General features: G+C 39.7%; 1 protein-coding gene across 2 annotated transcripts; it reads left to right on the plus strand.

Annotated features, from left to right (window-relative positions):
• Positions 1-1202: 1202 nt before the first annotated feature.
• Positions 1203-27267, plus strand: si:dkeyp-72e1.6 (transmembrane protein 238-like). 2 transcript variants are annotated; one of them, XM_059979345.1, is made up of 2 exons: positions 1203-7667; positions 26924-27267. In XM_059979345.1, the coding sequence occupies exon 1, from the start codon at positions 7156-7158 to the stop codon at positions 7660-7662; it is 507 nt and encodes a 168-aa protein (XP_059835328.1). In that variant the 5' UTR covers positions 1203-7155; the 3' UTR covers positions 7663-7667; positions 26924-27267. The 2 variants fall into 2 exon arrangements, with proteins under 2 accessions (XP_059835328.1, XP_059835326.1); XM_059979343.1 differs by lacking the exon at positions 26924-27267 and adding an exon at positions 14741-16644 and having other exon boundaries at positions 1206-7667.
• The last annotated feature ends 356 nt before the right edge of the window (positions 27268-27623 follow it).

Here is a 27623-nt window from a genome sequence, read left to right on the forward strand (position 1 = left end):
GTATTTTGGGTAGATGGTTGTTTAGCACTAAAACTTGACTCTGGTTGTGGTCTATTGCTGCTGGTGTGTAACACTTTCCACTGATATTACCTGAAGAGCAGGGCTTCTCTTAAAAATTCTGACCCCGACTTCACAGCTTATACACATCCCTTTGTTCGCTTCTCTCATTAATCTATCAACCAGATATCTTCATCGACAACTTGTAATCATAACAGCGCTATTGGGGATATGTCCTTTGTCCTATCCATCTCTGCACTGCTCTCTGTGAAACTTTAATTTTTTCTCCTGTTTTTTTTTTAGAAAGCTCTTTGACTTGAGACATTCATTCTTTTTCTTTTCCCAGGGGATGCCTGACAGGCTGAGCATGCCATTTTCTGTTAGCATAAACTGGTGGTGGCTGACAGAATGGTGTGACAGCTGCATAATTGTATCTGTTGTGTCAGCAGGAGGTAGCGAATAAGGGAGAGAGAAGGAGAAATACTGGAACTGTAATATACAGTTGGTAGAAATCTTAAGTAATAAAAGATTGCTGAAAAAATTCCAAGTCAGGCAGCATCTGAGGAGAGAGAAACTGCTGCCCAGTGCTGGGCTACTGGATGATTTTTTGATGGGCACAGTAATGACAAGCTGAAATTCAAATGATCCTTTACATGACATTACAATATAGAACAGATCAGACAGTACAGAAGACCAATCTTTTATAGTGATGTGCCAACAATATCATTCGACTGATTGCACGTATTTTTACTTTCACAGATTACAAAGAAAATGCAACTTGTAGCCTTGAGCTCCACTGAACAGTTTGGCTCAGATCAATTCTCCTTCCAGACAAGCACGAGGACCTACTACTCTTCAGGAGGGTCACAGTCCCGCCCAGAGCTTCGAGCTGAGCCCCACGACACATCTGAACGCGAGGGGTACACCAACTGGGTCTACTATCACAAACCCGTCACCGTCTTCATCATTGGAGTTTTTGCCTTGTTGGCGGGAGTCATCCTCACTATCCTGTACTTCATTCGAGCGGTCGAGGTCCCGTACATCCTCGGACCAGTTTGTCTCTCCATTGGTTTGATGTTCATGGTCACCGGACTCGTGTGGATCCCGATCGTTAAGGAAAAGATCAGACAGAATGGATTAGTGAGGAAACTGTATGCCCGACAACCTGCTGCGTGATGCAAGAGCCAACATGGGTTTATCGGACACACGTATAGTTAAAAAGGAACGTCGCCCTGCTGAGTTCTGTCCTGTCCTGTCCTCTCAGTGCATAAACCTCACTCTCTAGTGGCTGATCCGCATCACTACACCCAGATCTCGTCTGGCAATTAGCTGGGAGTTCCCAACTTGTTTATCAATGATCAGCTCACTACCTTTAACTCTTCACTTTCGAGATCATAACCCACTTTCACCTCACACCCTAAGCGGAACAATCATGATCCTCCCCCACCAATCCTTGACCTCTCTCCCAGTTCAGAAGTGGAATTCCTATAATGGATGGGAAATGGTGATTTCAAACATGTACAATATGTTTTCTGGGTTCAGAAAACAAATGTACACTTAGTGATTGCCAGCAGCTCAGTCTTAATTTATTAGATTTAATCTTTTTCCTTAAATTCGAGTTTTGCAGGTAGTGCTGGCGGCCTTACTAAGGGAAGCATGTCACTTCGCAGGAAAGAGTGCAGAAAAGATACACAATCAAGTTACTGGAGGATTATAAAGAATAACTAGGTAGTCTGGAGCTTGTTTTCCTGGAGCATAGGAACTGAGCAGTGACCTTATTTGGATTTATACAGTCATAAGGGGCATTGATAAGGTGACTAGTCACAATCTTTTTCCGGGGCAGGGAAGTCTAAAACTAGAGGGCATAGGTTTAAGTTGAGGGGACAGATTCCAAAAGGATGTGAGGAGCAATGTTTCCACAGAGAGTGTGGTACATATGTACATGGGACAAGCTGTCAGGGGAAAGCTGGCAGAGGCAGGTATAAGTGCAACATTTAAGAGAGATTTAGACAGGTAAATGGATAGGAACAATTTAGATATTGGCCAAATGTGGGGAAATGAGACTAGCTAAAGTAGACAACTTGATCAGTGAGTTGGGACAAAGGGCTTGTTTCCATGTTGTATAACTCAAATTTTGCCTGATCTCCTGGATATTTCCTGTATTTTGTGCATTTATTGTGATGTTGGTGTGAATTTATGAAGGTGATTGAGATGTTAACGAGCAAGGCAAACTCCCCTGGCCAATCCATGATCCTGTGCCCATTCCTCTGCGCTAATTGAGACTTGGGCGAAAATGACAGCTCCTAACATTGGCGGTTGTCCCTCACCAATCTGCATTTTTTGCCTTTGTCAGTCTCCCATTTCAATGAACTTCAGTCCTACATTGCTCCTGTAACCCTGCCTTTATTTTCCTAATATAGTAGTTTCTAAGTTTTGACAATCTAAATACAAGAAGAATAATGATTGGGTACAAGACAACAACTTTAAATGAAAATTAAAACCTATATATTCAGGGTTATTTGATCATAGAGCTCAAAATGGATCCTTCTACCCATCATATCAATGCTAACCATCATGTACCCCTCTATACTCATTCTCATGTACCAGCACCTAGTACAATAGCCTTCTACACTTGGATGATTCAAATGCGCATTTAAATATTCCTTTAATGCTGTCATGGTACCTGTCCTTGCTAGTACTCAAGAAGAAACTGCTTAATCACGTGGCTCCAATGTCTTGTATGTCCTCTGTCATAATTACACTATCCATACCCCCCTTTTACATTATGCAGTAGTCTTATTCACAATGGTACTTAATAGATATGATTTAATTTTTTGATTTAATTGACAGAGCGAACATTAAGTTCACATCATATTATAATGTTCCATGTAATCGAAAATAAAGCTAAAATACTTTCTGTAATTGAAGTATATTTTAAGAATTGCTATTTGACACATGAGGAAGACTTTGATTGAGGGGTTTTCCTGTGGTATTTTAGGAAATAAAAAGTTGTAAGATAATAATCTGAATTTGAGTCTATTCAAACATCTAACATACAGTGCATGTAATGAAAAGTAACTAGGAATACTTAACCAGTTTGCCCTTTTGAACATTTTGGATGTGTAATCCTTTATTAAGGAGCTAAATTTAACAGATGATCTGCTGGCAAAAGTTTAAGAAACACAAAAGAACACGAGTGAAATCAAGAGGGCGAGAAGAGGATTTGAGGTTGCTCTCGCAGACAAAATGAAAAAGAATCCCAAAGGATACTGTAGCTATATTAAAAGCAAAAGTTTAGCAAGGGACAAAATTCATCCCCTTGTTGTCATCTTTGCACAGAGCCAAAGGAGATGGGGAAGATCTCAAATGATTTTTTTTTTGCATCTGCATTTACTTGGGACACAGACACAGAAATTATAGAACTGCAGCAAAACAATCATAAGGTCATGGACCCTATCCTGATTATGGGAGAGAAGGTTCTCACTGTTGTGTGATGAATTAAAGTGGATAAATGCCCAGGAACTGACAAGGTGTCCTCTTGGATCTTGTGGGAGGCCAGTGCAGAAATGGCAGACATATTTAAAATGTCCTTAGCCACAGGTGAGGTGCTGAAGAACTGGAGGATAGCTAGAGCTGTTCTGTTGTTCAAGAAAGGTTCTAAGAATAAGTTGTCACAGGACAATGAGCTTGACATCAGTCATGGGTAAATTATTTGAAGATATTCTAAGAGACAGGCTACATATGTATTTGGATAGACAGGATCTGATTAGGGATTTATGCTTGATTGATCATGTCTAATCTTGAGGAGGTGATCAAGAAGATTGAGAAAGGGAAGGCAAGGGATATTGTTGACCTAGATTTTAGCAAGCTTCTTTGACAAAACCCTGTATGGGGGACTAATTCTGAAGGTTATGTCACTTGGCATTCAGGATGAGATGGCCAGTGGGATCCAACACTGACTTAGTGGGAGAAGCCTGAGAGTGGTATGAGAGGACTGTCTTTCTGACTGGAGGTCTGTGAGTAGTGGTGTGCTGGTGGGATTGCTGCTGGGTGTGAAGTTGTTTGTCATCTCTATTAATGATTTAGAAGATAATAGGCAAACCGGATCAGTAAATTTGCAGTCAATGCCAATACTGGGGGCATAGTAGACAGTGAGGAAAGCTATCAAGCTTTGCTGTGTGATTTGGGTCAGTTGAAAAATGGGCTGAAAAATGGCAAATGGAATTTCATGCAAAAAAGTATGCAGTGCTGCACTTTTGGAGGACAACCAGCATAGAACTTAGTGAATGATAAGGCTCAGAAATATGCTGTAGGATGAGGCGACTTGAGAATACAAACCCTTAATTCCTTTAAAGTAGTATCACAGGTAGATAGGGTCATAAAGAGAGCTTCTGGCACATTGGCCTTCATTAATCAGAGCATTGAGTACAGAAATTAGGATATGTTGATGTTCTACAAGATGTTGGTGAGGCTGAAGTTAGAGTATGCAGAATTTGTGTATAGTTCTGCCATCTGCTCACAGGAAAAATATCAACAGGCTTGAAGGAGTACAGAGAAAATTTACAAGGTTGTTCTCCCAGAACTTGAGAACTGAGTTATCATCAAAGGTTCAGTAGGTTAGGACTTTATTCCATGTAGTGCAGGAGAATGAGAGGAAGTCACTTACAGGTATACAAAATTATGTGTGGTATAGATTGGGGGAATTAATGCAGGCTTTCCCTCTAGACTGGATGCTACTACAACTAGAGATCAAAGGTTTAGGGTGAAAGGTGAAATATTTCAGAGGAATCTAAGGAAAAACATCTTCACTCAGAGGATGGTGTGAGGGTGGAACAAACTGCCAGCGGAATTGGCAGATGCGGGTTCAATTGTAACATTTAAGAGAAATTTGGATAGCTACATGGACAGGAGGGACTTGGAGACATACAGTCCTGGTGAAGGTAGATGGGATGAAGGTCAGTGTCTGAAGGGCCTGATCTATTCTGTTTCTGTGCTGCAGTACTCTATGCTCTAATCCTTTCTGGGAGCAGACCCAAAAATTTCTGATGCTTAGCATTAAAATCTCTTTTGCAAATAGTTCACTTGTTACTTTTACATGGAGAACACAGTGAGAGTTGATGCTTTACCAAAAAGAGGTCACAATGTTAAACCATAATCCACAAATAAAGAAGGTTCATTTGCCAACTGTTCAATTTTACCATAAAGCACCGAATTTGGCCGCAATTCCAATAAGGGTATGTGAAACCTTTCCTTAATGGCCACAATACCTTTAATGTTAGTCAAAAGATGTTACACTACAAAATAAAAGAAATATGATTATAATGCTGATAGTTAGTGAGTTCATCCACATCATAGTTAATATTTCAATATTTAATTCCTATTGTTTTAATAGATATCCATAGATCAGCAGAGCCCCAGTGGCTAAAAAGCAGACTCCTGTTGAGTATAGGGCAAGTGGGGCTATTCTGTGAAATTATTGCTCATGCATCCTTTCAAATGGCAATTTTTAATGTTGAGAAGTAATTTTTCTTGTCTAAGTCTGAGAAATGATCCACAGTGTGAGAAATGGCCCTCCTCAAAGAGCCTACAGTCTTTGAAGGTTCATTCAGTTGGCATCAAGTGCAAACTTGAGGTAACCTGGTAACTGGAGTCACAAATGTGATTTATTTGTTCTTTGCACTGCAATGCAAATTTCAATGAGTAACACACACAAATTGCTGGAGGAACTCAGCAGGACAGGCAGCATCTATGGAAGAGAGTAAACGTTTTGGGCTGAAACCCTTGATTAGGACTCCGCCTGAAATGTTAACCGTTTACTCTTTTCTATAGATACCACCTGGCCAGCTGAGTTCCACCAGCATTTTGCGTGTGTTGCTTTGGATTTCCAGCATCTACAGATTTTCTCATGTTTGTGATAACTGGAATCCGGGCTGGGGTTGCTTCTTAGTGTGAAAGTTCCATTGTGAACGCGCAATATTAATTTAAAAATAAAACAAAGCAGCCCACCATCTGCAGCCTGTCAGCTTTGATATCACACCTACCTTTTATGATTTGCACAGAGAACTTACAGGACACATCTTACATCATTTGAGAACAGCAAGGAGTTTCAATCTTACGGAAAATATCCTCTATAATGGGGATGACAATGAAGCAGGCAAGGCCTGTTGTTTTATTGCTCTTCACCCAGAGGGGAAAATGCCTTTTTTTTTAATCGCAGGTGAGATTGCTCTGATATGGAGAGGGGAAAATGCTGCCCAGGTTTTCTGTGTTTTGGATGTGGACTTGGACTGTGGACTTTTTTTTTAGTCTTACGGATTTTTTTGTAATCTGTGTTTTTACGCCTGATTTTCCCATTTTTTTGCCTGTGGGGGTATTTTTGGGATTGTTGTGCCTGTTTTGTTTGTTTTTTTTGGGGGGGTTGATGATTGTGCTGCCTTTCTTTTCTTTCTTGGTTTTGTGGCTTTTTGGAGAAGAAGAATTTCAGAGCTGTGTACTTTGATAATAAATGAATCTTAGAACCTTTGTTTTATCCAGAAACCAGTAAATTCCTAACTTCCATAAACGAAGGCACGCAAATATTTAAATAGGTATTATTAAGAATTAGAGAATTTCCTAAATGCGCCTTTATTGCAAGGATATTAATACGCCGGCTTGGAAATTTAAGGAGCGTCAAACAATTTGTTGGAAGAGCTCACTGGGTCGAGGAGCGTCTGTGGGAGGAGGGGAATGAAGGCATTATTAACATTTCGGAAAGAAAACTTGCATTGGGATCGACGACAATCCTCACATATGCTGCTCGACATGCAGAGTTCCTCCAGCAAACTGTCCTTCCAGATTCCAGATTCCAGCTTCCGCACTCTCCCGCGTCTCTTAGGAAAAATAAAGGCTGTGGTGAGGGTGGTTTGGAAAATGGGAAAAGAAAACACGATTGTAAACGTTCTTGGGTCTGCGTTCCGACACTCTCTCTGCTCGAGTGGATTCCAAGTCAACGTGCACAACTCGTACCGCAAGTGCAGCCACAGTCCCTGCTTCCTCCTCTGGGCGCACTGGCTCCGCCCGCAGGTGACGCGCCGCCAGGTGCTGCGCCCAGGTGAATGGGCTGACTGCGACCTTTCCCCCGCCATTACCTGTGGGAGGACGGCAGGCAGGTGAAACGCTATGGCGTTCCTGCAGGCGGGCTTGGGTCGCTGTGTCTGCGCCTTTTGGCTGGCGATTGCCTTTGACGCGGTAGGGTTGACCGTGCTGCTCATCGGCGTGTTCTGTAACATTTTCTTCTACGACTTCCTGATCTACGCCGGTTCCATCGTGATCTTCATGAGCCTGATCTGGTGGATCTTCTGGTACACGGGCAACATCGAGGTGCCGCTTGAAGAGCTGGAAGACGACGTGGGTCTCAAGAAGGAGGCTAAGTTGACAGGGTTCTTCAGGAGTGTCTCCATGAGAGTCTCGCGAAGTTTGAGGAGCAAGGGGGGCAGGATGCCGCCCAGCAATGTGACCAACAGGACCAGCGAGGCGGTCAGCTCGATGGATTCCAGGAAGAAAGCGAGTCCGGCTAATCCCTGCGCGATTGATACGCCTCTGAAGACTCTCTCTGCTTCTGTCAGCTCCGAGGTGAATGTCAGCCCGTTGGACAAAGCGACAGACACTGGAAACCTAACCATCTGAACCGGGTGGGTAATGGTGTTGATTAATCCACTTTAGCGATATAAGTTCTTTAAAATTGTATTTTTACTTTGCATGGCGAGTTTTGCCCCAGTAGTTAATAATTAACCGTTCCTAGCATTGAGCCATTGGGAAATCGACGGGTAAGAACTGAGCTGTTTACAGTGCAGTGTATTACTGGGTGGGGACTTCAATCCAACTTCGTTTTCGAAAATCTGTTCTGCAGGCAGGCAAGGCCCTGGAAGGGTTTCGAATGTTTTAAAGACTTTAGAAAGAGTCGATTTATGTGAAAGTTGAACACCATCATCCTTACATTCCTCTGTGCTGTTTCGTGACACCATAATTGAAACTAATTTCCCTCGGTGTACAGCAACTTTCTCTTATTCTGTTCGTACCTCGCTGTTGTCCAATTGAAAGTGCTGATAAGGCCGAAACATGCGGTACCACCAGTCACATGCACTTATATCTTTTGATACTACATAATCCGCAAAATACATATATTTTACCAAATTTACTTACATTCTCCTTTGACTTTCAAATAAATTCTATTTTAAATAGCAAAAATATCTAAAATCTATAGTATAGTAGTAAAGCATAACTTCAATTTAATCATGGAACAAAATCAAAAATATAAGTAGCACAATAACTCAATGAAAAGAACTTTTAATGTAGCAAGGCTTTTGTTACAGATATGGAGGGTTGCACAGACAGTTAACAGGTGCCTGCGCCTACAATGTTGGTGTGCTGTTTTTTTATTGACAAAAGTGATTGTTACACTAACACTGCAAGTGGAAGTGCAAAGGTTTCATAATGAAGAAAGGGTTTCCACAATGAAAGCAGTGCAATATGATCAAATTCTCTCGGAATCTTCAGTTAGTTAGGATCAGTGTCATCACCCCCAGGAACTGATGGTTATGTTTTTCTTGTGGTAATGAGGAAATTAGCCTTAGGGCATAATGGACATGGTAGTGGAGACCAGTAGTTTAAAAGGCTGCTATTCAAGACAGAAGCTCTTGAATTTCCTTAGTTCTACTCTACAGAGCATTTATTATTCTTCTGAGGCCGGGTTTTGCCGTCAGTTCTGATCTCAGGAACACTATGAAGTAATGAGCAGAAGTGATTCAAATAAAAGGGTCAGAGTTCCCTTCTCAAAGGAACCTCAGAAAAATAATAAACATTCCCTGGAGTAGAATGAGGGATATTTGTAAATCTGTTAGAATTCTCAATTTACTGAGAAGATGCTCATGATCTGGATGATAGAATTGATGGCTTTGTGGCCAGTTTGTGGATGATAATAAAAATAAGTAGAAGAGTGAGTTAAGGAAGCGGGGGATTTGCAGAAGGACTTGGATCATTTAAGGTCAAGGAAGTGGCAGATGGAATATAGTGTAGGGAAATGCATAGTCATGCACTTTGGCTTAAGGAACAAAGGCATAGACTATTTTCTAAATGGGGAGCAAATTCAGAAATCGAAGGTGCAATGGGACTTGGGAGTCCTAGTACAGAATTCCCCAAAGGTTAACTTGCAGGCAGAGTCAGTGGTAAGGAAGGAAAATGCAATGTTAGCATTCTTTTTCAGAGGACCAGAATACAAAAGCAAGGAAGTAATGCTGAGGGTTTATAAGGCATTGGTCAGACTGCATTTGGAGTATTATGAGCAATTTTGAGACTCTTCTCTCAGAAAGAATGTGCTGGCTTTGGAGAGGGTCCAGAAGAGTTTTACAGGATTCAAATGGCTGAGCATACAAAAATATTGAAAGGCCTAGAGAAGATTATGTTTCCAATAGTGGTAGAGTGTAGTACTAGAGAGCACAACCACACTATAGAAGGAACAGAGATGAGGTAGAATTTCTTTAGCCAGAGGGTGGTGAGTCTGTGGAATTCATTGCCACAAATGGCTCTGGATGCCAAATCATTTGGCACATTTAAGACGGAGGTTAATAGTTTTTCATTAGTAAGGGCATCGAAGGTTATAGGGAGAAGACGAGAGAATGGGGTTGAGAGGGGAAATAAATCAACCGTGATCGAATGGCCTAATTCTGTTCTCGTATCTTATGGATGTCAGGGTATTCCTATCTTTTCTGTTTCTCTTTCCTGCCTCATGTGATCTCTCTCATCATCTCCTGTTGGAAGTGATGGAAGTTGCCGTCTTCTTCTCTCTTCATTTCAGCTGCATGGCTCTCCCAGCTCAGAGATTTCATTGTGATGATGAGATGGACATCTGTTACCTTCCAAGAGGAGACAATGCAACCCAGGTTATATGTCAACACATGGAACAACTGCTCTCTGTCCCCTGTGCCAGTGTAGCCGGAATACAATTCTGAGCCCAGAGTTTCACCACTTGGTTTTTGTACCACTTGTCCTAGCCTGATCAACACCAGGCTTTACAGGTAGACAATATACATTCCCGAGGTGGCTCAAATCATATTAAGCCATGCATTGATGAGATCACTTTAACTAGTTCATTGTTGCACCATGGTAGCAGAGGGCTGAGCCCTCAAGCATGCTGCTGGCACAGCACAGCATAGCTTTGGGGAGAGCAGGGACTTGTTCCAGGTTTCTGGTACTGTAGGGCTATCAGTAATGCATACCTGTATGGATAATGCTACAAGATCCCTTTTTGCATTGATTCCTCTCACAGTCTCACTACTAGGGACACATTCTCAGTGCTAAATAAGGTACGTACAAACGAGAAAGGAAATGTCTCAGGTGAAAAGTGATATATAGTATTACTCAGCAATTGTATACTGTGGTCTCATCTTATTAGTGAATTGAATGAAGGAAGATTGAGTTGTGCATCCAAGTTTGCAGTAAATTAGAAGGAAAAATAAGTTCTAAGAGACTACAAAGGGGAGACATAAGAAAGACTGCAGATGCTGAAAAATGAGATCAACACACACAAAATTCAGTGGGTCAGGCAGCATCTATGGAAGGATGGAGACAGGTGGCATTTCAAGTCAAGACCTCTCTTAAGGATTGTAAAGAAGAGACACAAGCAGATTGAGTGTTTAAGGCAGCCATTCTCAATGGGGGCCCTGGCACATTTGAAGGGGGCCACCAACTGAAAACTGTCAAAGATATCTTTCAGAAATTTAATTTGTTAAAGAAGACCTAACAGGGCAAAAACAGTAGCCTTGTAGATTGTAAGGAAGCCATTGTTCCTTTCCTTAAGAAACTTGAAGTCTATTGCCACAATACGAGACGTCGGGAAATTTTATCATTTCCAAACCTGAAGACGATCGTAGAGGCACTGAAGGACATAAACCTTACTGTTTATGTGAAACACCTCAAGCAGATACACAAGGATATGCAAGAAAGATTTAATAACCTGTTAAACCTTGGTATCCCAGATTGGATTTTGAATCCATTTGAAGTACAACCCACCCAAGTTGAGGCAGAAATTCAAGAGAGTTTGATTGATCTTCAGAGTGATATAACTGCACTTCGTCAGTTTCAAAAAGATTTTTGGATCAAGAGTGATCTGCCGAATAAATTTACAACACTTTGGGGAAAAAGCCCAAAGATTTTTTATTGCCTTTCCCTCAACATATTTGGTTGAGAGCGAATTCTGCAAGGTAGCTTCCTTGACAAAATCCAGGAACAGAATTGATATCGCAACAAGAGGTGACCTCCGACTGTCATTATCTAATTTGGAGCCTGATATCATCAAACTTGCACAAAAGCAACGTTCAAGGATCACATTAGGCTTGATAGATATTGAATTTCATACAGTCTTTTTAAAGTTTTGTCCAGTATGTCAGAACGTTCAAGTTTTCTTGGTGTTCAATAATGATTTTCTGTCGTGTTGTATCCCTGTTTGAAAGGGGGGGCCCTGGAACCTGAGAAGGGCTCCTAAGGGGGCTGTGGCCAAAAAACTGTTGAGAATCACTGGTTTAAGGCTATGATAAATGTACTTATACGTTCCTTTTTTTGATTTGAGAAACAAGTTAGAAGTTTGGTGCCCGTGATATAGCTTAATAAAAACAATTGCATAAAAATAATGTTGAATGATACATCGGCATTCATCTAAATAGGATGCAAACAGTTCTGGGGCAGGGTGTCAGACTCCAGATGGAACATTGCATTGGATTTTGGGTATAAAGCTTTGGAAGTCTTTTGAGGGCTTTTCTCACAGAAGTACTAGTTCACCAATAGAGATCATGAAAATGATATTCATAAACTGTTTTCTGACTGTGTTAAACCAAAAATGGTAACTTTGTTGTTCATTAATTAAAGGGGTCATGGAAATTTTCAAATTAAGGTATAATCCTTGACCATATGTTATCGCACCTGATACTGCATTGGAACTTTAATCTAGAGCCAGGGTTCCCAACCTGGGGTCCACAGACCCCTCGGTTAGTGGTAGGGATCCAGAGCATAGAAAAGGTTGTGAACCCTTGATCTTAAGTAGACTGGGTGTCATTGAGAGACTGCAGATTTGATAACAGAACCAACTTGGTATGGAGGGAGATAATATATAATAAATGGGTGAAATATAAGGAAAATGTAGACTGATAAAACAAGATAGTGTTATAGGTAATTCATACTACACCTTATTTTGTATTCTGTTTATACCACAATTAGGATGAATTTAAAATTGAAATGAAGGAAGGGTTTCAATTTGTTTTCCCTGAGCCTGTACATTGAATAACATGAATGTGTTGAACATAGGAACATTGAAGGATAAAGACTGCATACTATTAATCAATATTACATCATTTTATTTTTACCAGTTTAAACAAAAATAAAATTGGATTTTGAGTAGAAGTACCTATAGATATTTGCTCTGGCGATTTATTTTCTTGTATTGCCAAATTCAAGCAATACAAGGTAATCATAACTTTACTGTTCATGTCCGTAACAAACATTTGTACTTGTACACCATTAGCTGTGGTCACAAGTGAAAATCTTGGTTAAGCTTTTGTATTTGCTCCTGGGATACCAGTTGTGTCCTTGTTGGGATTGAGATCAGCACATCCAAATGATTGGACTCGCATTTTACCAGGTCTCTGCAAATGATCAATGTTACTGAAAAAAAAGTCAAGATTTAATGATTTATGGATTGTGAAGAAATTCTGTGAATACACTGATATTTTCCTCAGTGCTTTGATTCCCCTTGTGAAGATCATTAATGGCTCAGAATGATTTTTGAATTCATTCATCTATTGTGGGTGTGATCGCAAGCTGTTACTGAACATCCTTGAGATCCAACTGAAAAGGGGTGGGGGGGGAATTTTAGTGTTTTGGCCCAGTAATAATGAGCCCATGGAAATGTATTTGCAAAATAGCTAGGGGTTTGATGCTTAAGCTCACTGGGATTCTGCAATGCCTTTTGTTGATGGCAGACACAAATGATTGTGATTGAGGGATTACCTTTATAGTATCCTGTATGTTCAATCACATGGAGTAGATCAAATTGGCTGGAAACTCCCTTCTGTGATTGTAAACACCTCAGGATAAAGCTGAAATTGATTATGAACCTGACACTACTGAATGAGGAATATTTCAAAGGCTTCAGCTTCATCCTGTGCACCCACTTACTGGGCTTTGCAGACATTGAAAACTGGGATGGACATGGAACTCCTTAGTGGGATCTCTTCCCGGTGACACACTGTTCCTACTGTTTGGCACATAAAGAATGTCCAGTGTGTTATCATTACCAGACTGGCATTTCATTCTTATCCATTTCCTGTTGTCCCTTCTACACTTCTCAATCAACCAGGGTTAGTTCCTGGTTTGATGATAATTCTCTGGAATGAAATATGTTGGACCATGAGATTTCAGAAAATACAGGTGTAATGCGCTGGTTAGGATTTTTACTGCTATGTTGTAGGTATTCCATTTTAGCAGTTCTGTAAGAGCAGTCTGTTCTGCTTTCAGCTTGTTTGGGTTTGAGCTGAGGTAAGGGGCTTTGTTGTTCAACTTGGGATTCTGGTGTCAGCCATTCAGAATGGTGGAATTGGGAGAAGGCTCTAGAGAACACTAGGTGGAGAGGTTTTATGAGGAACGCTGGTCGAGGTTTTTTAGGCGGAAGCTGGGAGAGGACGGGAGGGAGGATGGCTGAGGATGCTGCCCCTGTTGCACAAGGTGCTTTGTGCAGATGAACAGGTTCAATGAGGAACGAACAATACTCCTGTGGGAGAGCCTGTTGTTCCAGATGGATTTTGAGCAACATTCGGAAGGTGGTGTGTGCTTTCATGCAGACCGAGGGTGCCGTGTGTGAGTTGCAGAGAATTTCAAGATGAGCTTCAACGTATGTGAACATTTGATGTTTAATTATAATGGGCTCTTTTGGGGTTTTTTCTTTCTTTAATGACTCTTAATGTTAATAAATATATTTCCTTTATAATTGTTTGCAGTGTACGATTGTTATTTCTTCCTGACAGGCCATTGCAGGGGGCAGTAAATCACACAGGGTTTGGGTAGGCAAGACATCCCAACCTCACGGGTTTGGCAGGACCAAGGTTGTATACACCCTAGACGTATGGAGTCTGAGAAAGGTGGGTTTCTCGCCGCAGAATCCAGTGGCTGTTAGCAAGGGACTAATGAGCCGCATTTCCAGAGACGCCCAGTAAAAGGGGGTTTCATTGGAATCTAATAGTGGTATTGCTAATGGACAACAGAATTTCATAGCTGTCCAGTTTTGAGTTGGTGGTTTGATCTGAATTATTTGCATGTTGGAGCTCCACACAATAAAAAGCATGTAATCCTTGAAAGGTACTTGTCACCAGAAGTGGCAACCAGTCCTACAAATAATACGATGGACAAACCATCTGCAAGTGATTCGTTTCTGTTGAGTTTATTTTCTTCTCACTTGTTTCTCTGACAGGATACCATAAACAAAGTCAGAGGCATGTCTTTCTGCAGTCATACTGGCTCAGTTAGTCATGTTGCTTTTGAACCACTAATGACGAAGCTGGGCACTGAGACTTGATACCCAGAGTATACGGTTGCCCTTCATGAATACCATGATACCCAGAGTATACGGTTGCCCTTGTTGCCCTTCATGAATGTATTTGTGTTTCTTTCATGTTAGTATCTGTAAATCCAGAATAATTGATGCTGATTTATATTTTCACAGAACCCATTACCAGCATGAAAAGAAGAATTTCAGAAGTCTGAATGTTGGCTGTCAGTTTACATTTGTTCAATATTGCTATATATCTTTAGGAAGGGGATTTAGCTTTTCTGACATTATACACTATATTACTTGCTATTGTTGCTGTTTCTTTTCTAGAGAATGAAAACTACTGATCAATGAATGTTAATTGTAGATCATTTCGCTGATCTGAATTGACTGTTTTAATTGGTGCTTTAATACATATGGTGCATTTATATGTATTCACTTTGCGGAATTTTGCAGGTTAAAATATAATTATCATTTTTGCTGTTATGTTATTATAAATTATCACATTGTCTTGCATGCCATCATGTAGGATTTGATGAGAGTGCCAGAAAGAAGCTTTCTCCAAAAAACTATGGCAAGAGTATCCTCTCTTCCAGAGTCAATTAGCAACAGATATCAGTTCAAGGAGACCCCTGAGATATATCAGATGAAAATGTAATCAATTTGACTCAGCAAACAATCACATTAAAGACTTCTCACAAGCAGCATATCAGGAAGCAAAAATCACAAGGGTATGTGGCTGCATGCAACAGAAATGCTCCTGTGTACATAGTCTTTGTGGCTGAACAGGCAAAATTTTCTTTTATATGATGTTTTATTAAAGTGCCACACAGTTTTAAGGCTGTGTAAAAATTCCCTGCTCTGAGCAATGGTTTATCCAAGTAGCTGTAGAAGAAATTAGAGGAAACATTGATTTAAAGTTTATTTTAGTATAATATACCAGGAACTAAATACAGATTAAAACACAGAATTATGATTTAGATAGAAATGCAAACAGAATCAGAATCAGGTTTATTATCACCAGCTTGTGATGTGAAATTCGTTAACTTAGCAGCAGCAGTTCAATGCAATACATAATCTAGCAGATAAAAAATAATAATAAATAAACAAGTAAATCAATTATGTATATTGAATAGATTTTTAAAAAGTGCAAAAACAAATACTGTATATTAAAAAAAAAGTGAGGTAGTGTCCAAGGGTTCAATGTCCATTTTGGAATTAGATGGCAGAGGGGAATACACTACAATTCAACTTTTCTAAACTATGTTTATTTTTTTTATTTAAAGTACCTTATATTTTGAAATACTTACGGTATACGGTACATATGTAAAAGTAGTTGATTAGGTTCAGAGTGTTCACTAAGTACAAAATTTTCACCGTGCTTGGAAAGCATAATTGCCTTTGAATTCATTAAATCCACATCAATGTAAGTGATTTTTGATTAGACAAGAGTACTGGAGCACCAGCATCATCCTTGGGATTTGTACAATAAACCATTCACAATTATATTTCAAATCTAATGTGTGTTGTATGGAATATTGCTGATGAATGCTGGTGTTTTGATATTATTACTACCTCATAACCCAGGTTATCATAATTTAAAGTCATCAGAATTTTCATCTTGTAATATATCATAACTATTCATTTATGTGTGTCTCATAAATATTCTAATGGAAATTAATACTTCCATAATCACTGCATTGTTAATTTAAAAGAAATGAAGAAGCTACTAAATTAATTATAATTAGAGCTTTAGATTACACTGCTTTATGTTCTATAACTTGTTAAAGATAAAACATTTATTACAATTATGACTTCAGTTTCATGGTTTATCTTTAAAGTGAGAAGAAGTTGTCCCTGCTAATATAACTATAGTGCTTAGATTTCTGTTGGCTGACTGTATGCCCTTTTCTGAGCATTTTATTCATCATTGTTAACACCTTTTGCTTTATGCATATTTTAAAATGATAAGTTCAAATCTTGTAGACTCTTAAATATACTGTAAATACCAAAGGTAGAATGTGTCCATCATTGAAAGGAAGTTACAATTAAAATTTCATCTGCTAATTTTTTTAATAGTTGGCAGCAGCTTTTTATTATTTCTCTATGCATGAAAATTACTTGGTCACAAAAGTATGATCAAAGTTTGTTTTGTGAGCTATTTACCATGTGAATCAATTACATCCTGCAATACCAGTTCCAGTTTAAACACTAACAACCAGACATGATTCAAAAAGTTAATAATGCTGGTGTGTTATTTGAAAGTAAAGATATAATAGAATTACAGAATCATAAAGCAAAATGGGCCCCTTAGTCCAACATGGCCATCAAGTACCCTTCTACAGCAATGACATTTTCCAGCTCTCACTCTGTAACCTTCCCCATGTCAAGACTTTCCAAGTGCTAAATAAAAAACTGAACTGTTAGGGGAGTCCTTATTTCCAGCAGTATCTTAAAGTTTCAAAAATCGTCTGGATGACATTAGTTCTCACTCAAGTTCCCTCTAAAACTCCTATCCTTACTCATAAACCCATGTGTTTTATTTTAGGCAGCTCTGCAATGAAAATGTTTCCTACCACTTGGTCAACTTAGGCCTCTTATAATGTGGCACATCTCCATCAGGCCCCCCCCCCCCCCACTCAGTTTCCTCTGCTCCAAAGCACATTCAGCCTGTCCTGTCTCTCCTCATTACTGAGACACAAACCAAGCACTCTGTTCGTTACTTTCCTCTGCACTCTCTCCAGTGCAATCAGTTCCTTTCTACCAAGGAAGGAGAATGTACACAGTTCTCTAACTGTAGCCTAGATTATGCCACCACCAGCTGTATGATAACCTTCCTACTCCTACATTCGAAACCCTGGCTAAAGCATGCATCTTCTTGGGCTAGATATACTAATCTCCTTGACACACTTAGTTACCTCTTTAAAAAAATTGTATCAAATTAATTACACCAGATCTCCCCTTAATTATCTTTTTGCATAATAGGGGAATTAAGGGTTACAGGGAAAAGGCAGCTTGAGATGAGTCCATGGCCATATCAGCCATGATCTTATTGAATGGTGAAGCTTGCTCAATGGGCCAGATGGCCTACTCCTGCTCCTATTTCTTATGTTCTTAAGTAAAGCCTTGCTGATTCTTTAATTAATCCTCTTTCCAATATCTTCAGAAGCACAAGTAAAATGACCTCAAAAGGATGTTGGATCTGTATTATGGGAAATGTAATAAAGATTGTTGCTCAGTTAAATTAATCATTAATTCAAACTAGATCTCAATTTATCGCCAGGAAGTGTATATTACTTTTATTCATGGCTTATATATTCTAAAATGGGACATTTGACACATTGTGTGGAGTGATAACCATTGTCAGTTCAGACAAGACATGGAGGGAACAGATAGGATTAAAAAATCAAGCAACTTGAGATCTCTAACTCACTTCATAGGTACCTGACCTCTATTTTAATGGTGACTGATTAATGAATTGAGTTAATCGGCTCCCCTAACCATGTTAACGAGATTGGGTGCCACAGTTTTTCTTTTAATCCTGCATGCCAGGTTTGTGAGAGGCTGGGAAACCCAGCAGATGATAGTGGGTGATCAAGTAGGTGATTGCATTTCTAGCTCTGATGTGTCCTGCAAGGAATGGGGTAGTGTTGAAGGAAACACTCCTTTTTCTGACCTGCAATTCATATTGCATTCCCCTCTAAGCAAACCTCCTGCACTGCCCACTCAGCCCCAAGTCATGCCTATGATTGGTTGTTTCCTCTGGTGTCTTCTGCTTTATCTGCCCCCATGATGAGGTCAGTGTGTGGTTTGAATCTCCCTTCAGCTATATTGTTCTCCCCCTGTGAATGATCACCACCACTCTACCTGAGTCCGTGATCTCCCTCCCTACCTCCACTATTAGGTAGCAAGAGGTCTTGGCCTACACTCAGCCATCCTCTCAACCTGCTGGGTATATTGGCCACAAAATGGAGACATAAATGAGCCAAGCTGCTATCCACATTTTTGCATTCCTCATTTGCTACATTCCACCATTTATCCCAATCATTCAGTAACACAATTAATGTACTGGACCTTTATTTCACTTTCTTTTTAACAAATCAAATGTATGAGACTTGCTTTATGGCTGAATTTACTTGTTGTAAACCTTTTAGAGAACCTAATGTCTTTCAATTTTGTTTCTGAGAAGTCTTATTTTTAAGCATGCACAGGAGGCACTGTGGCACAGCTAGTGGAGTCACTGCCTCACAGCACCAGGGGCTAGGGTTCATCTCTGGCCTCAGATGCTGTCTGTGTGGACGATGCATGTTCTCCCTGTGATTATCTGCTGGGTTTTCTCCTACATCCCAAAGATATATGAAGTGGTAGGTTAACTGGCCACCATGAATATTCCCTGGTGTATAAATGAGTGGTAGAATCTGGAGGGTGTTCATGGGGAGAATAAAAAATGGAATTTATGTAGTTTAGTGTAAGTGGTGGCTGATGGCTGGTGTGGACTTGGTGGGCCAAAAGGTCTGTTTCCATGCTGTATCTCTTTATGAACAGATTAGGTGAAGAACTTCTATGTTGAAATTGTCCTTAGAAATTACTTAACCCAACATTTTCCAGAATTTCACATTCCATGAATGCCTTGTGAAACACTGCTGGTAACTACCATCTAGTCATCAAATCAGTCATCCTCTACATATTGCAACTGAGCCAATCTTGGATCAAATATATTACTCTCCCTTGGATGCTTTGACTTTTCTTGCTCTTTTGCCACGTGAAGTAGTGTCAAGAGCTTTGCTTAGAAAATATTTTTTTCATCTGTGCTCTACAGACTCAGCAACTGCTGAAGAGAATCATAGTCGAACCTATTCCTTCTAGTGGTCCTTCGGGCTGATTAGAAACTGGATTCTTAGACTGTTTTTATTTTTGAGACCCCATGCCAAATCCCTGCTAAATCCCAACTAAAATTATGCCTAAACTTATATAAATAGCAGTAATGTAGATCTACCATATGGCTGATTATTTCCTACAGAGGTTTATGGTTGTTTAGTTCATAGTAGCTCAGCTACTAGGAAGTCACTGAATATTTCCCTATAATATAAATGCACACAGCACAGTTTGAAAGGCTTAAACAGAGTGGACATGGAGAGGATGTTTTTAATGTTGGGAGAGTCCAGGACCAGGGGACATCACTTTAGAACAGCTTCACCACCCCTCTTTAGCCAGAAGGTAGTGAATCTCTGGAATTCATTGCCACAAATGGTTGTAAAGTTCAAGTCATTGGGTATATTTAAAGAAGAGATTGTTAGGTTCTTTATTAGGAACAGCATCAAGGGGTATAGGGAGAATTAACAGGCAAATGGGATTGCGAGGAAAAATAAATCAGCTGTGATTGAATGGTGAAGACCTGATGGGCTGAATGGTCTAGTTCTGCTTCAAATGGTCTTATGGTCTAATATGTTGTAAATGTTCTCATCTTGCAAAAGGGAATTAGACAGCCAGTGCAATATAAGTGAGTTGGTTGTCGTAGATGATTTTTCCCCCACTGAAAATGAAACCAATAGCTTGTAAGCTATTCCATGGCATTATTTGAAGAACAGCCTATACTCCTCCCAATATACTTCTTTCAACGAACACCAAAAAATTACTGCTAAGTCATTTCACTGACACTTGTGGAATCTAAATTTGAGCAAAAGGTCTGTACTTCATTGAATGTGCAGGTGCATATTTCCGAGAAATGTTGGAATGTGCTCTATAATGATTTTCTAATGGAGTGTTTTGTTAGACATAAAAACATTATATCATCAAATATGGCATTAATAAGATATAATGTAACTGAGTACAAATAATAATGTTTACCTGATATGGGAGAATGAAGTAAGTGTGGATCATGTGAGTGATGTTGCTAAGCTTTATCTCCAACCCTCAGTAACTATGCTGCTCATATTACACTCTCCCAAGTGCTTTTACTAGTCTATTTTATTCCCAGCTCTTGCCTGACATGGCCCCTAGGGGCAATTAACATAGAGATTTACAGAAACTGCACAGAATTCTGTTATCTTCTATAGAACAAAAATATTAATTACCAGTACATCCCTATGATGATTCAGTTAACGGTCACATTGTCTGAATTAAGTACTTTAACTCCAAAGCTGCAGTATAAAGAATTCAAAGAAACTTTAACATTACTTACGGACCAGTTTAATATATCCCCATCAGACACAAAGTAGCTGGGATAAGTTCCATGCACAACTCAATGCATATATGTATGGAAATACTGTATTTCTGAGCCAGCATATTCATTCCTTTTGACGGTATTGTGTAAATTGGATAGGGCATCTTTTAAGCATGGCTCCATCCAAATAGCTGAATGCCTTGCCTTCCAATGAGTCTAATAGGCTGATCTAAAGCTCTGAATAATGTAGTTTTAGATATACTGAACATAGATGTTGTACCCCTATAACCATATAACAATTACAGCACGGAAACAGTCCATCTCGGCCCTTTTAGTCCATGCCGAACCTAGTCACACTGACCTGCATTCAACCCATAACACTCCATTCCTTTCCTGTCCATATACCTATCCAATTTTTAAAAAAATAACAATATCAAACCTGCCTCTACCACTTCTACTGGAAGCTCATTCCACACAGCTACCACTCTCTGAGTAAAGAAGTTCATCCTCGTGTTACCCCGAAACTTTTGCCCCTTAACTCTCAACTCATGTCCTCTTGTTTGAATCTCCCCTACTCTCAATGGAAAAAGCCTATCCATGTCAACTCTATCTATTCCCCTCATAATTTTAAATACCTCTATCAAGTCCCCCCTCAACTTTCTATGCTCCAAAGAATAAAGACCTAACTTGTTCAACCTTTCTCTGTAACTTAGGTGCTGAAACCCAGGTAACATTCTTGTAAATCTCCTCTGTAGTCTCTCTATTTTGTTGACATCTTTCCTATAATTAGGTGACCAGAACTGTACACAATATTCCAAATTTGGCCTCACCAATGCCTTGTACAATTAAAAGCCCTGTGAATGACCTGAAGCATTTTGGTGGTGTAATCAACAGCAACACAAACAAAATGCTGGTGGAACTCAGCAAGTCAGGCTGCGTCTCTGGAAATAACATCGACTGTTTATTCATTTCCATTGATGCTGCCTGACCTGCTGAGTTCCTCCAGCATTTTGTGTGTGTTGCCTTGGATTTCAAGCATCTGCAGACTTTCTCGTGTTAGTGGAATCAATAGTTAACTTTCCACTTAATACAATTACCTCTGTCAGCATCAAGGTCATTGCAACAATTCTTTTGATATTTTATCATTAGCACTGGAAAGGTACATTTTAAAGTCAATATTTTCCATGTACTGTAATAGAAACAGAGATAACCTAATTTGGAGAGTTAATTAAAAGCCCTTTGTCACAATTCTAACTTCCAGTTCAAATACAGAAGAACAGTATAAACATTTAAAAATAAAATTTTCTTTAAATAATGTTCACAGTTAATTATTCAGCAGATAGGTATCCTGGTAAAATTAAAAAAACAATTAAGTTCTAAGTAAGTGTTTTCATTCTATAAGTCAGTACTCAGGTCAGACACTGGATACAGCATCCAGATTTTGTTACATGACATGACAAGTGATAATGGAAGTTAAATTTCACTAAATGCTTCAGGCACTAGACAAGTAGCGAGGTGCATCCTTAAACTCTAGTGCTGAGTTAAACTGTTATATCACCAATGTGGCACCTTGGAAAAAGAATTGCAGATTCTACTTGTTTAGAAATGAGTTCAACAACTAAAGTAAATTGCTAACAGTTATTAAAGAAATTACACAGAATTTTGGAAGCTAATCTTTTTAACAAGTTCCAATGCACAACACACTGACTTGGTTTTGGACAACTATCTGTTTCAAAGTCTATCATGTCCTACTGTTTAAAATAGTAATGGTTAATGGTCATTATTATTGAAGATCTGAAAGAACACCTCTGTAATACTTAGGAGATCTCATGGGACACTTTGCCAAAATTTCAACAGTATTTGTCTAGAGAACTTTGCCTAAGTGTTTGGTACTTATAATAGTCTTATATTGATCACCAGGGGAAAGGAAGATTTCATCATGGCATTTCTCCGGGATTTGCGTAGTCAGAGTTAGGGATATGAGGAAGGCTAAAACCCACTCAGAGTAACACAAAATGCTATGGAAGAAACAAATTGGAAGATTACTCTCCAGCAGGTGCAAGATAACCTTCTTTTTCTAGGCCTGCTTCAACAGAACCCTGATTGGTTCTGAACCACTGTGTGCCAGCCAATGGAGCCACATGTTCCTCCAAAAAAATTACACTTTATCAGCACTTCAGTTTCAAGCCTGCACATTTCTGATCAGCTAACCTCCTTGACCCGATACCTATCTCTGGAGTATCTGGACAGTAAAGACACCTATATCAGACTATTTTTATTGACTACAGTTCCACCTTCAGTAATACAATTCCAAGCAAACTTACCACCATAATCTGGACCCTAGGAATCAGTGCCTCCCTCTGCAACTAGATTCATGACTTCCTGACCAACAGACTGGAATTAGTAAGTAACACCTCCATCACGATTATTCTTAATAATGGTGCTCCACAATTTAGACTCCCTGTTTAATTTAAATAAATTAAACACAATTTTTACACGGAAAAACACAATTAGAACGAAAATAAAAAACAAAGACCTACTTTGTGCAGAGATTAAAGTAGTAATAGTGTTGCTAAATTCTCGTGCTTAGGGTTGTGTCAGTTACTTCAAGAACCAAAAGTTTGAAGGGAATTAGACAATAGGTGCAGAAGTAGACCATTCGGCCCCTCGAGCCTGCACCGCCATTTTGAGATCATGGCTGATCAATTACCATCAATACCCGGTTCCTGCCTTGTCCCCATATCCCTTGATTCCCCTATCCATAAGATACCTATCTAGCTCCTTCTTGAAAGCATCCAGAGAATTGGCCTCCACTACCTTCCGAGGCAGTGCATTCCAGACCCCCACAACTCTCTGGGAGAAGAAGTTTTTCCTTAACTCTGTCCTAAATGACCTACCCCTTATTCTCAAACTATGCCCTCTGGTACTGGACTCTCCCAGCATCTGGAACATATTTCCTGCCTCTATCTTGTCCAATCCCTTAATAATCTTATAGATTTCAATCAGATCCCCTCTCAATCTCCTTAATTCCAGCATGTAATTATTGAACCAGCAGGTATAGATCCTCAGGTTTCTGTATCTCCTGTTCAATTTTAGTTACAAGAAGATGGCATGGCCTGGATGGTGGAAATATTTTATGATAGATTTTGCTTTTGCCACACAAAGATATTATTAATGGTGGAGAGGAATATGCCTGTGATGTATGAGGCAGAGTCTACAACTCCCAGCAACTTCTTACATGCCTATGTGTTTGAATTTTTGTACCAGATCATGATACAACCAGTCAGGATACTTTCAACAATACTTCCGTAGTGATAGAGTTTTTGGTTTCAGGCTGAACCTCCTTAAACTTTTAAGAAAGTAAAGACACTGGCAGGTTTTCCTTGTGATTGCATCTATTGTTTTTTTTTAATGTTAAGTGAGAGGTTGTTGTTGAGGCACTACTCAACTAGGTTACCTACTTTCCTCCAGAAAGCTAACTCATTGTCATCTGTGATTCATCCAAAAACTGTGGTGGTTTCAGCGAATTTGTAAGTGGCATTGGAGGTGTACTTAGTCACATAGTCACGTGTGTTTGGGGAGTAGAGCAGGGAGCGAAGCATGCAGCCTTGAGGTGCACCTGTGTTGATGGTTAGTGAGCAGGAGATGTTGTTAACAATCCTTGCTGATTGAGATCTACCAATGAGGAAGTCAAGTATCCATTTGCAGAGGAAGATACATCTAAGATATGCTTGTACACATTTTTGTAACTTGCTTACATGTCTGTTCCTCTGATTCCAAGTGACTACTGGGTGGCTTACAATATACCCCAGTAAAGTGATCATCCTTCCAAATTCTACCCATATGGAACCTGTGCAAGAACAGAGAACACCGCAAGAGCATAGGAGCATTAAGGGAGGCTACTAGGCTTTTCAAACCTCAAAGGACAGCTGGAATTTATCGTATTGTCATCAGGAATATTTAACCACAACATCTCTTTTTAGTCATTCTTCATTACTCATAGAAAAAAAATCTAGAGTAGATTTTAAAACATAAGACGTAATCCCTGTTCCACTTATTAAATTCTTCTTTTGTAATACCCTTACCAGCTTGATTCATCCAATCAAATTATAGATAAGAATCTGCCATGTGAGTTGCAGTCCACTTCAAAAACACCTTTTCTGTTCTCCAGAAAAGAAGATCTGCCCTTACCTTGTTTAACTTGTATGTAAATTCAAACCCACATTACATGCTTAGACATAGAACTGTACAAGAACAGGTCTTTCAGCCTACAATATCTGCACTGAACATGAAGCCAAGTTAAACTAAATCTTTTCTGCCTATACACGATTCATATCCTTCTATTACCTGCATATTTATGTGTCTATCTAAAAGCCTCTTAAAACTGCTATTGTTTTGACCTGCCAAGCACTTCCTATTTTGGTTGGGTTGAGTTGTTCTCTGATGTCGGCAATTTACTTGCAAATGTTTCGTCATCATATGAGGAGACATCATCAATGCAATGTTAATTGTGTTCTGTCTTCTGAGCTACACATTTTCTGGATTATTTCCACTCCATATTTTCCTTTTTTGACTTGCTGGGGGGATAGTAGATTCCAGTGGCCTTGTAGATGAACCACGGTTACTATACAAGTGCAGCACGCAACTAGGAAAGCGAATAGTTTGATGGCTTTTCTTGTGAAAAGTTATGTAAAAGAGATGCAGGAACTGAGGGAAATACATTTTAGTAGGGAAGTGGTGTTAGGTAAATTGAAGGGATTAAAGGCAGATAAATCCCCAGGGCCAGATGGTTTGCATTCCAGAGTGCTTAAGGAAGTAGCCCAAGAAATAGTGGATGCATTAGTGATAATTTTTCAAAACTCCTTAGATTCTGGATTAGTTCCTGAGGATTGGAGGGTGGCTAATAAAACCCCACTTTTTAAAAAAGGAGGGAGAGAGAAACCGGGAAATTATAGACTGGTTAGTCTGACATCGGTGGTGGGGAAAATGCTACAGTCTGTTATCAAAGGTGTGATAACAGCACATTTGGAAAGAGGTGAAATCATCGGACAAAGTCAGCATGGATTTGTGAAAGGAAAATCATGTCTGATGAATCTTATAGAACTTTTTGAAGATGTAACTAGTAGAGTGGATAGGGGAGAGCCAGTGGATGTGGTATATTTAGATTTTCAAAAGGCTTTTGACAAGGTCCCACACAGGAGATTAATGTGCAAACTTACCGTTAAACTTAACGGTATTGGGGGTATGGTATTGATGTGGATAGAGAATTGGTTGGCAGACAGGAAGCAAACAGTGGGAGTAAATGGGAGCTTTTCAGAATGGCAGGCAGTGACTAGTGGGGTACCGCAAGGCTCAGTGCTGGGACCCCAGTTGTTTACAATATATATTAATGACTTAGATGAAGGGATTAAATGCAGCATCTCCACGTTTGCGGATGACACGAAGCTGGGCGGCAGTGTTAGGTGTGAGGAGGATGCTAAGAGGTTGCAGGGTGACTTGGATAGGTTAGGTGAGTGGGCAAATTCATGGCAGATGCAATTTAATGTGGATAAATGTGAGGTTATCCACTTTGGTTGCAAGAACAGGAAAACAGATTATTATCTGAACAGTGGCCGATTAGAAAAAGGGGAGATGCAACGAGACCTGGGTGTCATTGTACACCAGTCATTGAAGGTGGGCATGCAGGTACAGCAGGCGGTGAAAAAGGCAAATGGTATGTTGGCATTCATAGTGTTACATACTCGTGACACATGACAGTGGTGCCCTTGTCATGTGACTGGGGTTGAAGCTGTACTGGACTTGAGGTGATGGTCTTGTGATGGTGGAATGACGTCATTTTCCCGCCAGTAGAGATCATGTGATGGGTTTTTTACAGGTTATAAAAGATAGACCCCACCCTGTGAGGAGGGGCAGTTCGTGGCTGGATTTGCCAAGTTGACTTCATGCCACTGCGTGTTTGAAGTGATGACGTAGTTTAGTTGAAGGATGAAGTTTTTATTTAATGCCTAAAGTTTAAAAGGTTAATGCCAACAGGTTCTTTATGATTCTGTTAGTTTGAGAATTAAAGGAGAGTGAAGATTCAAGGTTGGAAGTTAAAGATCGAGGAGAATCGCTTTCTACGGTGAAACGGGGGCGACCTTTGTTTGATCCTTATTTGGAAGGATTTCGTTGACTATCTTCGTGTTAATCCCTAGGTTTACCTAGAAAGGATTGAAGGTAGTGGAGAAGGAAAGGTCAGTGCCTTTAAGCCGTTCTGTTTCGTAAATTCTTCGTGGGAATTTCGACGTCGGGAATCGAAGCAAGCGACGTGAAAGAGAACTTAAATCGTCCTGTAAAGTCTCTCCTTTTAAATGGACTGTGAGCATATCGAACTTTTGGCAATATCACTTTAAGAACTGTTTTGGAATATCACTTTACGAACTGTTTGAACAGCCGCTCAGCAGCTGTTTCCGGTTACGGTAGTGTTTGTTTACTTTTGGGGGGTTTGTTTTCTGTGTTTAATAAACGTGTTGTTTTATTATAAGAAACCCTTGCCGAACTCATATATTTATTGTTGCCTGAATACGTAACATTAGTAAAAGGATTTGAGTATGGGAGCAGGGAGGTTCTACTGCAGTTGTACAAGGCCTTGGTGAGACTGCACCTTGAATATTGTGTGCAGTTTTGATCCCCTAATCTGAGGAAAGACATTCTTGCCATAGAGGGAGTACAGAGAAGGTTTACCGGATTGATTCCTGGGATGGCAGGACTTTCATATGAAGAAAGACTGGATTGACTAGGCTTATACTCACTGGAATTTAGAAGATTGAGGGGGGATCTTATTGAAACGTATAAAATTCTAAAGGGATTGGACAGGCTAGATGCAGGAAGATTGTTTCCGATGTTGGGGAAGTC

The sequence above is a fragment of the Hypanus sabinus genome, chromosome 9 (assembly GCF_030144855.1).
Source record: "Hypanus sabinus isolate sHypSab1 chromosome 9, sHypSab1.hap1, whole genome shotgun sequence".
NCBI classification, from domain to species: Eukaryota; Metazoa; Chordata; class Chondrichthyes; order Myliobatiformes; family Dasyatidae; genus Hypanus; species Hypanus sabinus.

Coding starts and splice junctions, on each gene's coding strand:
- si:dkeyp-72e1.6 (XM_059979345.1), top strand. CDS start 7,156: ATGGCGTTCCTGCAGGCGGGCTTGGGTCGCTGTGTCTGCGCCTTTTGG.